The 14,621-nt window shown below is 36.9% G+C and overlaps 1 protein-coding gene across 3 annotated transcripts in view; it reads right to left on the reverse strand.

The window, feature by feature from the left end:
- The window catches only part of BTAF1 (B-TFIID TATA-box binding protein associated factor 1), a 107,732-nt gene that overhangs the window by 12,507 nt on the left and 80,604 nt on the right, over positions 1-14,621 (reverse strand). For all 3 annotated transcript variants that reach the window (XM_036264778.1, XM_036264779.1, XM_036264780.1), the window contains 6 exons: positions 13,694-13,842; positions 5,326-5,478; positions 5,013-5,134; positions 4,757-4,924; positions 2,030-2,107; positions 1,762-1,891 (listed from right to left, as the gene is read on the reverse strand). In XM_036264778.1, coding sequence (XP_036120671.1) covers positions 1,762-1,891; positions 2,030-2,107; positions 4,757-4,924; positions 5,013-5,134; positions 5,326-5,478; positions 13,694-13,842 — 800 coding nt within the window. The remainder of the gene's footprint in view (positions 1-1,761; positions 1,892-2,029; positions 2,108-4,756; positions 4,925-5,012; positions 5,135-5,325; positions 5,479-13,693; positions 13,843-14,621) is intronic.

Consider the following 14,621-nt stretch of genomic DNA (forward strand, 5'->3'; position numbering starts at 1 on the left):
TTAAATCCTACTGGAGGCACACAGTAGTATATAAAAGAGCAAAAGTATGAATGTGTTTCTGATTCTTTTAACTTTAACACTCAAACTGACAGCACGTTTTAAGGAATTTGGCCAACATCACCATTTCTTCAACAAAGGAAAAACCTAAGGTTATAGGTCAAGCCTGCTCATTATTTATGGGTCACAAGGAACTGGCACAAATTCTTTCCAATTCTGCTGAAGTTTCATGAAAAACAAACGAACAACCGAGTATGTTTTCATTTTGGATGCTTTCCCAATATGCATGTATCCTATTCAGGCTATGGGCTCACTATGCTGGGCTGCCCTCCCATATGATGGACAGCCTGCAAATCCCACTTAAGTTTGACCCTCAGCTCTGGGCTACTAGGGCTCTTTGGTGCAGAAACCCACCTTACAGCTTCAGAGCTAAACTGTTCAAATGGGTATGAGGGGAAAAAAAGATTGTCTTTAAGCAAACAAACAAAAACCAAAAAAACCTTATTATTGTAAAAGCAATAACATATTTAAAAATACTGTGAAGTTTCCATGTAAGTTTAAATTGAAACAAAATAAATCTCAGTAATTCAAGCCTAGAGTCTTTTTTCCCTTTTAAAGGTACTTTTTAAAACTTGTATTAGCCTGGCCGATGTGGCTCAATGGATTGACCGTAGTCCCATGTATTGAGAGGTCCAGACTGGATTCCTAGTTAGGGCACATGCCCGGGTTGCAGGCTTGATCTCCAGTAGGGGGCATGCAGGAGGCAGCCAATTGATGTCTCTCTCTAAAAAAAATCAGTAGCGTATTAAAAAAAAAAGAAAAGAAAACTTGTATTAAATTTTTATATGCTTATCCATAGTGTTCACTTAATAGATAAAACCCTAACACTTATAATAAATAAATTTAAAGAAAAGTAACAAATACATAAATTTTAAAAATCAATTATTTCAAAGTCAGAGGGGCTCTCAGAGGTCACTTTGTGTTTATCCTCCCACTAACTGGAGAGTGATGAAGGGTATTTTCCCATCTGAGTGGGCTATCCAACCTAGGTGTGGACTTTTGCAACCTCTGGAATATAATACAGTCGCTCTTATCTGAAGACATCTACATACTCAACAGTCTTATTTTTCCAAGATAAACTTCTACAATCTCCTCCCTTCAACTGCTTCCTAACCTCAGGTATTCATATTTCTTACTATATGATGATTCACCTCCGAATCAGCACTAGCTTTTCAGTGTTAAATTAGATAGTGGTATAATATTATACAAAAGGATAATGACCAATTTGGAAGAGTCTGACTAATGTCTCCCAGACTTTGGGCAGACTTTACATAGCCTAAAATTATATAACTTTTAAAACCTAGTTTGCTTAGATACTGCTACATATCAAACGAACCATTATAAAAACCAAATAATTACTAGAAATTATCATTCCTATAAACTAAAAAAAAAAGCCAAACCTTATTTAATTCACTGCCAATGCTAAGCCATCTCTCCACATGATAAAAAAAAGTAAATAAGCCCAGCCGGTGTGGCTCGGTGGTTGAGTATCAACCCATGCACCAAGAGGTCGCAAATTCAATTCCTGGTCAGGGCACATGCCCACATTGTGGGCCCAAGCCCCAGTGGGGGGCATGCAGGAGATGGCTAGTCGATGTTCTCTCTCATCGATGTTTCTCTCTCTCTCTCCCTCTCCTTTCCTCTCTCTCTAAAATCAAAGAAAAAAAAATTAAAAAAAAAAACCCAAAAAACCTAAATAATTACCTGTATTGGTGTTCCAGAAAGAATAATCCTGTAATTAGCAGTCAGTTGTTTTACTGCTTTTGACAATTTTGTTTTTCCATTTTTGATGACATGGCCTTCATCAAGAATACAGTAGTTAAATTTAATATTTCTAAGGGAGAATAAACAAAAAATTTTAGCATCTTTTACTGTATGTCAGGAACTATATGAAGAGTCTTTGAGGGAAAATGCTAAGATTCTCCGAATTTGATACTAAGTTTTTCTAACAACAACAACAAAAAATTCTTACCTAAAGAAATCTATGTCATTCCTCACGACATCATATGAAGCCACTATTAGATTATGCCTTTTTACTTGATGCTGTAACCTGTATTTAAAAATAAACAAGATTAAGAGATGGGAAATCTGCAAAATTTGTAATACAATTTCAAAGGGAAAACTACAGCTACCATCATATAAGGTGCTTTCAATCTGCCTACTAAGACTGACATTCCCTTCTGTTTACATTTATGACCCTGCTACCTGAAGGCCATTCTGCTTATAAATGGGCCTTAATGCCTTAACTTAGTCTGATTAGAAAAGAGGTTGGATACCTGACTCGAGATGTGGTGGACATTTTAACTTCATTTGCCCAACACCTCTTCCTTGGAGGCACTATTCCTTTACTACTCCATGTTGTGTTGGGGGATGAGGAGGAGCTATCAATCACATGTCTCCATATTCACCAAAGAGATGAAGCATTTGAATCAGGTTGAGCTCTTCACAATATTTTATTCACTGACCACAAAGGGCTGGTTTGAGGGCATGGCCCAAACAAGGCTAGGAAAATGTGGGCCTAAGACGGCCCGTGATCAACTTATCCACCAAGTGTAGACTGAAGTCTAGCACAGACCAAATACAACAAATTATGTATGAAGAAAAAGAGCAAATGAGAGTAATCTAGATGTGCCTGAAACAAGAATTCACCCCTAAAATTCTCAATTCAGTTAATTAATGAATTTCCTGTTTGCTTAAGCTAGTCTGAGTTGAGTTTCTATCACTTGTAAATAAATTAACTCTAACAGATACTGTAGTAAATTTTTTTAGGAGTGCAAGCTATTGAGTTGCCTGTATTCAAATCTCACCCTGCTCATTTAAGTAGCTGAGTGACCCTGGACCTGTGCCCCATGTCTTAGACTCCTCGTGTGCAAACTGGGAATAATAATAGTATCCACACCTCATAAAGTGGATGTGAGAATACACAATATACAATTTTACATAAATGTAGAACTGCTTAGAACAGTGCCTGGCCAGTTAGTGCTCAATAGATGTTAGCTACTATTAATACAGAGAGGCAGCATGGACTAATCAGCAACCTGTGACTATCCAAGCTTCAAAAGATGAACTGGAATCAATGAGATTTCCTCTTCAAAATTTGTATTTAGGAACGTAAGAGATGTACTAATGAACATAGAGAGGGTAAAGCTAATAGAACTCTATCGTTGCTACGGTATCAGGACAGCTAAAGCAGTCATTGTGGACCAAAAGCACTTTTGGGGAGAGGGAAGAAGAAATAGGGAACTCTTAGGGAAAGTGGGTAGTCTTGGCATGACACCTAGGAAATGCTATGATCACAAGGCTCCCAAGAAGGGCAGAGAGAATGGCTTTGGTTCCTGATTGTTTTTCTAGCTCTAATACTTAGAAAGCCCAATTGATTGTTGAATATAGCCCAAGTCCTCGATTTAAAAGAAAACAAAACTTCAAAACTTATTTTTCAATTACAGTTTCCATTCTATATTATTTTGTGTTAGTTTCAGTTATATAGTATAATGGTTAGACAATCACATACTTTACAAAGTGTTCTCTGCAATATTTCTAGTACCTATCTGGCTGGCACCATAAATAGTTATTACAGTATTATTAACTATATTCACTATGTTGTACTTTACATCCCTGTGACTGTTTTGTAATTACCAATTTGTACTTCTCAATCCCTTCACCTTTTCACTCAGTGCTCCAACTCCCCTCCCCTTTGGCAACCATCAGTCTATTCTCTGCGTCTATGAGTCTGTTTCAATTTTGTTTATTTTGCTGTTGAGATTACACATGTAAGTGAAATCATATGGTATTTATCTTTCTCTATTTCACTTGGCATAATACCCTCTAGGTCTGTTCATCCATGCTCTAACAAACAGTAACATCATCATTCTTTTTTATGGCTGAGTAATATTCCATTGTATATATGTACAACTTTTTTATCCATTATCTATTAATGGGCACCTGGGTTGTTTCTTTATCTTGGATATTGTAAATAACAATAAATATAAGGGTGGTATATATTCTTTTGAATTAGTGTTTTGGGTAAACTTAAATTTTGATGAAAGACTGATTATCTTTAAAATGTATGTACACCTGCCCAGCCAGTGTGGCTCAATGGCTGAGCACTGACCCATGCACCAAGAGGTCGCTGGTTCAATTCCTGATCAGGGCACATGCCCAGCTTGCGGGCCAAATCCCCAATGGGGGCGGGGAATGCAGGAGGCGGCCAATTGATATTCTTTATCATTGATATTTCTTTTTTGTTGTTGTTGTTCAGATAGAGTGGGAGAGAGGGAGGGAGGGAGAGAGAGAGAGAAAGGGAAAGAGAGAGAGAGAGAAACATCAACGTGAAAGGGACACATCGAGTGGTCGCCACCCGCATGACCCGGCCGGGGACGAATGCCAACTGAGGTACATGCCTTTAGCAGGAACTGAACCTGGGTCTCTCTGGACCGCAGGGCGACACTCTAACTGCTGAGCCAAACTGGCCAGGGCTCTCAATGATATTTCTATCCCTCTCTCCCTTCCTCTCTAAAATCAATAAAGAAAATAATAATAATAATAATAATAATAATAATAATAAAATGTATGTATACTTGTCTTAAATAAGTTTCTATGTCTGACAATAAAAACTGCTAACTAAATTCACCTTTAATGAATTTTATTCCTCTAAACTATATAAAGCAAAAGATTTAACTTTTTATTATACAGTTCCTACCTTATTCTTTCAGTAGGAGGTCCAGTATAGTGCAATGGATTGAGATATTCTCTGGAGCAAAATTTACCTACTTCATCCACCCAGTGACCTGTTAATGTTGGTGGACAAACCACCAAGGAAGGAAGTGGCATGCATTCTGCCAATTTTGATCTTGCATATTCCTGGGCCCTATACAACAACAAAACAATAAATTAACCACTTTGTTTACATCTCTCAGCATCTGGAAGCCTTCTTTTAAAATAACATTTTAAGTTACCTGTGACAATGATCTCCTGCTAGAATGCAGATGGACTGCAAAGTTTTTCCTAAACCCATATCATCACATAGAATTCCATGAAGTTTATACTTATTAAGAAATGCTAACCAGTTCACACCATCCTGAAATGTTGAAAGAGAAAAATTATAAACATAAACATATCATAAATATGTATTTTTATAGGCATAAGAGAAAGAAATGGGTATAAGACACTAACCATAAGATTTTATTAAACAAATTCTTAAAACACTTTAAGGTACATTTGAAAGGAATAGTCATTATTTACATTTACAAGATAAGTATAAAACTTTACCTGCTGATATTTTCTGAGTTCAGCATTGATTGGTACTGGAATTTTGTAATTTTCTAATTTCTTCCCATCTAACAATTGCTCCAAAAAGTGTCGCTCCTTGGCTTTCAATTGGATTAATTCTTCTGACATATTTGGAGGGTCTGGAATGCCTGCCTGAAATGATTTTTTAAAGTGTATTAAAACTATTTACTCATACTTAATTTTTCTAATCCTTATATTATGAAATAATTTTAAGTTTTGTAAAAATATAAATGCAGAGAAATGAGTAATTAAAAAATAGTATAATTTTAAAGATTGGAAAATAAACAGAGTTTAAAGAATTTGACAGGTATTAAAATGTTAAAATGAGACTACTAAACAAACACATTTGCTATATTTTAAAGAACACCTGTACAACTTAATTTTTCCCACACCACGCATTACTTCATAGAAAGGCAAATAAAGCTGTATAGCTTAGTGAAATGCTGTTACTGGAGCTTCTCAATTATAGTGTTATGATGTCCCAGAAATACTGGTTCTCAAAATGTGGGCTCCTGAACCCTCAGGATCCCCAAGACGTTTTTAAAGGGTCATTGAAGTCAAAACAAGACACTGTATTATTTTTTCACTGTGTTGACATTTGCACTGATGCAGCAAAAGTAATAATGGGAAAAACTAGTGCATTAGAAAGAATCAAGGCAATGGCACCAAATATACTAACCACGCACCAACACTTTTTTTTTTTTTTAAAGCTGGTTTCATTTAGGAATGTCCTTAAAGTAGTAAAAATAATTTTATTAAACCTCAACCCTGAATGCACATCTTTTTAACATTCTATGCAATGAGATATGATATATACATAAAATACTTCTGCTCCATATGCTAAGGAAAAGCACTTGTGAGCCTGCCTAAATTGTGAGCTGACCTAATCATTTTTCATAGATCAATAATTTATTTGACTGCACTGATAAACTATGGTTATTCTGACTTGGATATTTGGCTGACATGTTCTCAAAAATAAATTGGTCACTTCAGGGAAAACAATTGACATACTTGTTGCCAATAACAAAATTTAAGCTTTCAGGAAAAACTAAGCACTGTGAACTGGCAGCTTCCCAATACTTAAAAGGAATTTTCTGTTGGTGATATTAATTAATTTGATTTTTGCCACAGTATGATGAAATATATCAATTTTTAAAAATTCTACTGGCCCTGGCATGGTAGTTCAATTGGTTGAAGCATCATCCCAATACATCAAAATTTGGTTTCAATTCTTGGTCAGGGCACATACAAGAATCAACCAATGAATGCATAAATAAGTGGAACAACAAATTGATGTTTCTCTCTCTCTAAAATCAATTTTAAAAAAAATTTTAATGTAACTCAGTGAACCAATACTTTCCCAATGATCACTGTATGTTACAAAACATGTATGGGTAAATGATCTCCTCAAAAGTGTAAGATTAACCAATTAAAGTAAGAGAATTTACACATTCATTGATAGAATTTTAGATTCTACATTGCAAATAAATTTAACAAGCTTTCTTTCTTTGAGTGTTGGCATGCTATCGGATAAAAGAATAGCCGCAATTATTTCAAAAGACTGTCAAAGTACTGCTAACTTTTCCAACTACCTATCTCTATGAGGCTAAACTTTCTTCATGTATCTTAACCCAAAGAACACACTGTAAGAGACTGAATGCCCAAGGAAATATAAGAATCCAGTTACCTACATTAGCTAGTTCGGGCATAAAAGAGATTTGCAAAAATGTCGATGTAATTTTTCTCACTAAGCTATTTTTGTTTCAGAAAATAGTTATTTTTCATTAGTAATGTTACATATGGGAACATATAATGGGTTTACTAGTTAAATAAAATAATAAATCCTTTTATATTACAGAAAATGATAAATAAAAGCTCCTTGGGGTCTTCAATTTTTAAGAGTGTAAAGAGGTCCTCAGACCAAAAAGTTTGAGAATTACTGCCCTATGCTGCCTTTATTTTATTTTATTTTATTTTATTTTAATCCTCACCTAAGGACATTTTTGCATTTATCTTCAGATAGAGAGGAAGGGAGAGAGGGAGGAAGAGAGAGAGAGAGAAACATCGACATGAAAGAAACACATCGAGTGGTTGCCACCCACACAACCCCAACTGGGGCAGGGACAAAATGCAACCGAGGTATGTGCCCTTAGCAGGAAACGAACCCAGGCCTCTCTGGTCCGCGGGCCGATGCTCTAACCGGCTAAGCCTAACTGGCCAGGGCCCCATGCTACCTTTAAAGTTAAAGAACTGTAAAACCCTGAAAACATAATTACAATTAAATTCAATTAAAATATATATTCCAGCCGAGCTGGTGTGGCTCATTGGTTGAGCATTGACCCATGCACCAAGAGGTCACCAGTTCGATTCCTGGTCAGGGCACATGCCCAGATTGTGGGCCAAATCCCCAGTGGGGAGCATGCAAGAGGCTCCCTCTCCCTTCCTCTAAGAATCAATAAAGAAAAAAAACTTTTTTAAAATTCCCATTTCATTAAAAAAAAAAAAAAATCCTGTAAATATCTTCCTCACTCCAATTCCTATAAAATCAGCAAGTTACTAATAGTGCAGGGAATTAGAATTGCTAATTGATTTTTGGTATGGTATAAATTCTATGGTATACATTTCAGAGAAGTACATGATTCTTCTTATAAAAATATAACAAAAAAATTCAAGATAAAGTAGAACAGAAATGAACCTGCATATCATTCTTGTTTCTATTGCTATGCATCCTAATTCACGCGCCCCCCACCCCCCCCTTCCTCCCTCTCCTTCCGTCCCTCTTTCCCTCTCAGGACACTTACCGTGAATTGGAAGTTGCTCTGAGTCAGTAAATGAGTGGTGAGTGCATGTGAAGGCTTAGGACATTACCATACACTGCTATAGATTTATGAACAGAGTGTCACAAACCCTCCTCCCCCGCTTCCTTCCCACAGGGTCAGAAATAAAACACTGAAGCTGTCAATGCTGCTCTATGAATAGAAATATGGGCTGGACTGATTGGAAACATCAAGAAACTGGCTGGGTAAAGCTTAGAACACTATAATAGTGACTGTTAGAAGGGAGTGAAAGGATCAGTAGGAATGAGAAATCAAAATGGAGAGGTAAAGGAACATAGGGGATTGTATTGACAATGTGGTTTTGGCTGCTGCATGTTGGAGCAGTGGTCAGATTAAAGAACTTTGTGGTGTTCATTTATTTTATTTAAAAATAATTTTTTCTTTATCCTCACCTGAGGACATTTTTGCATTTGTCTTCAGATAAAGCAGGAGGGAGAGTGGGGGGAAGAGAGAGAAAAATCAATGTGAGAGAGACACATCGAGTGGTTGTCACCCACACGACCCCAACCGGGGCGGGAATAAACTGCAACTGAGGTATGTACCCTTAGTGGGAACTGAACCCGGGGCTCTGGTCCACAGGCCGAGGCTCTAATCGCTGAGTCAAACCGGCCAGAGCTGTGGTATTCATTTAAAAAGAGGGTGTATGATATGGAGTGGGCGTAGAACTGAGGAATCAATATTTTGACTTTGGAAATTTGTTTTTGGGTCTATGGACCCTATCTAGCATAATGGGCTTTGACACTGAACTGATGGAACTATTTGTAATTATATTTTCTATCTCAAGAAGTTCAATCAATTTAGGTTGTTCTCATATCTTCTTCCATTTTGCTTCTCTTGAACATATGCAGTGTATTTTAATATCCTTGTCTACTAATTGCATTATATGAGCCGTTTCAGAGTTTTTTTAGTGACTGACTTTTCTCCTATGCTTTACATCATTATACCCTGAAAATACTTCCCAAGTACAGGGACAGGATGGCTCCACACCACCACAGAAAACTTTTATTAAGGTGGCAGTGGCATTTAATATTTGTTACGGTAGTTCCTGTGGACCTGTGCCCTTGTACAGGGGGGGTCTTAGGAACAAGAATTTACAGCAATGTACTCTGAAGTCCATCAGAGCCAGATCTGGGAAGGCTATAGCACCCTCTGAATATGTAGTACTGGGGAGCAGGCTCCTCTGTGCTGAAACAGGTCAGTGGCTGATTGACTGGGATATAATTTGTGCACTCAAAAATTGAGGTGCTGTGAGAAGAAATCTATTACCAAGCCCCGCAGATATTGCTCCCATCTGAGGGGGAAAAAAAAGTCCTCCTGTACCACATATCTTTCCATTTCTTAACATAATTCAGCTCTATTATGTTACGGGACCACTGTAAAATATGTTGTCTGTCATTGACCAAAAACGTTGTTCTGTGGCACATGACTATTTGTAATTATAATTTTCATCTCAAGAAGTTAAACTTAGGTTGTTTTGTATCTTCCATTTTGCTCATTACACTCATATTGCCTTCTTGAACAAATGGAGTGTATTTTAATGTCCTTGTCTACTTATTCTATTATATGGGCCATTTCAGAGTCTGTTTCTACTGACTGATTTTTCTCCTGGTAATTAGAAATATTTATGTACCTGGTAATTTTTTCATGGATGCTAAACATCCTAAGTTTCACAATGTTGGGTGCTGGATTTTTTTGGTTTAAGTATTTTGGGTTTCCTTTCTGGAATGCAGTTAAGTTACTTGAAGTCAATTTTATCTTTTTAAGGCTTCCTTTAAAACTTTGTTAAGATGGGTCCAAAACAGCCTTTTGTCAAGGGCTAATTTGGCCCCACTACTCAGGCAATATATTTCGAAGGACCATACTAGATGCTCTATACAGTAAGTATTTTGACTCATCTTGGTAGATGCATAAACTATTCTTGGTCCCTTGTAAGTTCTAGAAATTGTTCCACCTACTCCTTTCTATGATATCCCCTCCACCATCCCCAATCTCAAACATATATTCTCATACATATGCCCAGGTGAATGCTGTCTTTGTAGGGACCCCTTCCTCTCTGTGCAGGTACTTCCTGTTCAGTACTTTGCCTTGCAAAATCTTACCACCTTGTCCTCCCTACACTCTGAACTCTGACTTCAACTTGGCAAAACCACTAGGTTCTTCATTTGTTTCCTTTCTCTCATGAATCAGTATTCTGTGCTGCCTGTTGTTCAACATCTGGAAAACACTGTTTCATTCATTTTGCCTGGTTTTCTGGTACAGGTAGGAGGATAAATCTGGTCCCTATTTATCTATCATGGCTGGAAACAAAATATGCATCACATTTTTCTAATTTTTACATCAAAGGGAACCTTTCTTTTCTCTGTCTCTGAAGTCAAAATCTCTTTGCCAATACTATCAAGTACTATTTTTTTAAAAAGTAGTGTACAGCTCTGGGGTTGCAGGTTCGATTCCCAGTCAAGGGCACACGCCTGGGTTGCAGGTTCAATCCCCAGCCCCAGTCAGGTTTGGGTGGGAGGCAACCAATTGACGCTTCTCTTACAAATGGATGTTTCTCTCTCTCTCTCTCTTCCCCTCCCTCACTTCCACTCTATCTAAAATCAATGGAAAAATATCCTCAGGTGAGGATTAACAGCAGCAACAGAAAAGTAGTTTACATCCTTCATCACCTCATAGTGGATCCAGACTCTGACTTGGGGGCACTTCCATTCTAATCCACATTCAAACAGCTATTAAACTGATTTTCCACCCTGGCCAGTTTGCTCAGCGGTTAGAGCATTGGCCTGCGGACCAGAGAGTCCCAGGTTCAGCTCCTGCTAAGGGCACGTACCTCGGTTGCAGTTCATCCCCAACCCCAGTTGGGGTTGTACGGGTGGCAACCAGTCGATGTGTCTCTCTCACATTGATGTTTCTCTCTGTCTCTCCCCCTCCCTCCCTCTCTTTCTCTCTCCTTCTCTATCTCAAGATAAATGCAAAAATGTCGAGTGAGGATAAAAAAAAAAAACACCCCAAAACAAAAAAACCGATTTTCCCAATACACTGTTTTCAGCTGTTAGAATTTTCCTAAAATATTGTTTTGATTATCTACTCCTTTGCTCAAAGAAGACATGATGGTTTCCCATCACTCATTCTAAAAGCTAAAAAAGACCAAGGGAACTAAATGCAAGCAATTTAATTTAGAGAATATGATGACAAGGTCCAAGAATCAAAGGATATGAAAAAGAATTAGGCAGTGAAAGATGAAAATAATTTTGGATATGACACTTAGGTTTGATATATATATTTTGGTCAGGCTGATTATTTTAACATTTTTATTGTGAAATAAAATATCCATGTAGAAAAATATATTAAAAAATGTATAGTTTATAAAATGAACACCTTTATAACTATTACCTGATCAAGAAAAACAGCCCTGCCCTCACCCTAGAAGACCCCATGTTTCTTTCCAGTGATAACTAACTCTCCTTTCCCTAGTAATCACTTTACTGACTTTCATGGCAATTTCTTTATTTCTTTTCTTTACACCTTTCCCACCTAAGTATGAATCCATTGTACTTTTGCCTATTTTTTAACTTCATTAAAAAAAAAAAAAGTAATCTTATGTAAAGGATTCATTAATATTGTTGTATGTCTGTCTCTACTGTCCATTCTTTTTTATTTATTTTTTGTACCTCACCCAAGGATATTGTTCCATTGATTTTTAGAGAGTGGAGGGAGAGCGGGAGAAAGAGAGAGAGATGTGAGACACATCAATTGGTTGCCTCCCACACGACCCCGATCGAACCTGCAAACCAGGTACGTGCCCTTGACCAGTAATCAAACCCACAACCCATCAGTCTGCAGGCCGACACTAACCACTGAGCAAACTGGCCTGGGCTGTACTATTCACTCTTACTGCAGCATAATAATCCAGTTAACATTATCTATTCTGCCAGTGATGAACATTTAAGCAGTTTTAGACAATTATAAACAATGCTATACTATTCTTGAAGATATGTCTTGGTACACATCTATGAATTTTTCTAGGATATATATCTAGAATGGATTTGCTGGGTCATTGGGATGGGAATCTTCAACTTTACCAGATAGAGCTAAACTTTTTTTCTAAGAGGCTATCTAACTTATGCTTATACTTTGCTGGTAGGCATGTAAAATGGTACAGTGACTTTTGATAAAGGTTTGGCAGTTTCTTAAAAAGTTAAACATCATATGAACCAGTGATTCTATTCCTATTTTTCTGCTCAAAAGAAATGAAAGCATACATCCACACAAAGACGTATAAGTGCATGTTCCTAGTATTACTTGTAATAGCCAAAATCTCGTAATAATCCAAATGTCTATTAACTGTTGAGTGGATAAAGGAAAGGTAGGCCCTGGCTGTTTTTGCTCAGCGGTTAGAGCATTGGCCTGCGGACCAGAGAGTCCCGGGTTTGGTTCCCACTAGGGACACGTGCCTCGGTTGCAGTTTGTCCCTGGCCCCGGATGGGGTCTTGTGGGTGGCAGCCACTCAATGTGTCTCTCTAATGTCGATGTTTCTCTCTCTTCCTTCCTCTCTCCCTCTAGTTCTGTCTGAAGATGAATGCACAAATGTCCTTGGGTGAGGATTAAAAAAAAAAAGTAGTTATGTCCAAACAACAGAGTACTATTCAACCATGAAAAAGGAAATACTGATACATAGACAATATATGGAATAACACTGACATTTGGTTGTTCCATTATACCTGAGTAAGTTATTAAGGACATTTCCAAATGGTTCTGAGGTATATGTTTTCGTAAAGAAACTAAAGTATTGATACATAGTACAATATGGATGAACTGCATATCTACTTATTTCCTGAATTACAAAAATCCCACCAAAATATTTTAAGAGGTTTGGTGGCAGGGGTTCTGGTTCTTCCCTTGTTTCAAGCCACTATTTCCTGTATTAGCCACATATATATTTCTGCCCCATGAATATACTCCAAAGTACTCCAACGTCAGTCTTTCTAGTCTGCATTCTCCATATCCCCATAGAGACTTCAATTGCTTTACACTTTCAATTACCATCTCTCAAATTTCCATTTCATGTGAACTTCAGCACAGAATGTTTACATGGATGTTATAGGGATACTTAGAAAACAATTCTATTTCATCCAGCAGTGTGGCTCAGTAGTTGAGCATTGACCCATGCACCAAGAGGTCGTCAATTCAATTCATATGCCCAAGTTGTGGACCAAACCCCCCAGTAGGGGGCATGCAGGAGGCGGCCAATTGATGTTCTCTCTCATTGATGTTTCCCTCTCTCTCTCTTTCTCAAAAAAAATCAATAAAGAGGAAAAAAAACACAATTCTATTTCTAGAATAGCATCAACAAATTATTCTTTTGGAACCATAGTTTTACTTAAAACTGGGTTTAAAAAGAACTACCCATTAAAGAATAAATTTTTTAATGCTTATACCATAAACATATTCAACATTTTTTAAAACTTGACATATTCTTTATTATGTCCATAAACCAAGTGTTTTCCACTTACCTCAAGTGGCATAAGTCTAATTAGTGTTGCAAAGCACTGCGTAGCCATGAATCTTACACTGTCTGTCTGATCGCTCATTCTTCCCAACACAGGCACAACTAAAAGGACAATATATGGAACAATACCAACATCCAGTTGTTCCATTACACCTGAGTAAGTTATTAAGGAAATTTCCAAATGGTTCTGAGGTAGATGTTTTTGCAAACAAACTGATATATGAAGTTTGTAATTTCTAAAACAGTTCCTCATTTTCTCATCTGTTTTTAGGGATTAGACTGTCCCTAAAGTTCTATGATTCACTTATAACAGCATTTGCACACTGTTACTCCTTTTTAAACATTATGTAATTTTCTCATGATTAAGAATATAAAATTTTCATACGGGGACAGCTGGAGGAAGTTTTACTAATAAGATATTTTTCATTCATTTAAGTTTCTAAACTTCCAATACCAAAATAAAGTGAGTTACATTACAAGGAGGGAGCACAATACTCAATGATTAATTCCAAACTTCCCATCAGAATCCTGACAGTCATAAACTGGACATAGCAGGCCCAGTAAAATTCAGTTCTCCTGTAATCGTCAGCATTTTGGAAACTGATTTTCTACTGATTTGATCTCCATCCATCTTTCTTGCTCTTAGAAATATCTTTCAGGTACTTCAAGTTAAAGAATGTCAGTGGATGCCATACCCTTTTTAGCAAAGAATTTGTCTGTATATTTCTAGTAATCTAGTATATGTAGTCATACTCCACTCAAGTAATGAGCCAACTTTGGACACATAATGTTTTATAGTATAAAAACTACTTATATAGTATCTGATTAATATTAATGAAGGATTAATTATAAACCAAATAAACAGATCAACTGCTAGATATATAGTTGATAAAATACATAAAATTATTTTGCCTATTAAAAAGATCTCCTAA

This window comes from Molossus molossus, unplaced genomic scaffold (genome assembly GCF_014108415.1).
Source record: "Molossus molossus isolate mMolMol1 unplaced genomic scaffold, mMolMol1.p scaffold_m16_p_17, whole genome shotgun sequence".
Classification (NCBI taxonomy): domain Eukaryota; kingdom Metazoa; phylum Chordata; class Mammalia; order Chiroptera; family Molossidae; genus Molossus; species Molossus molossus.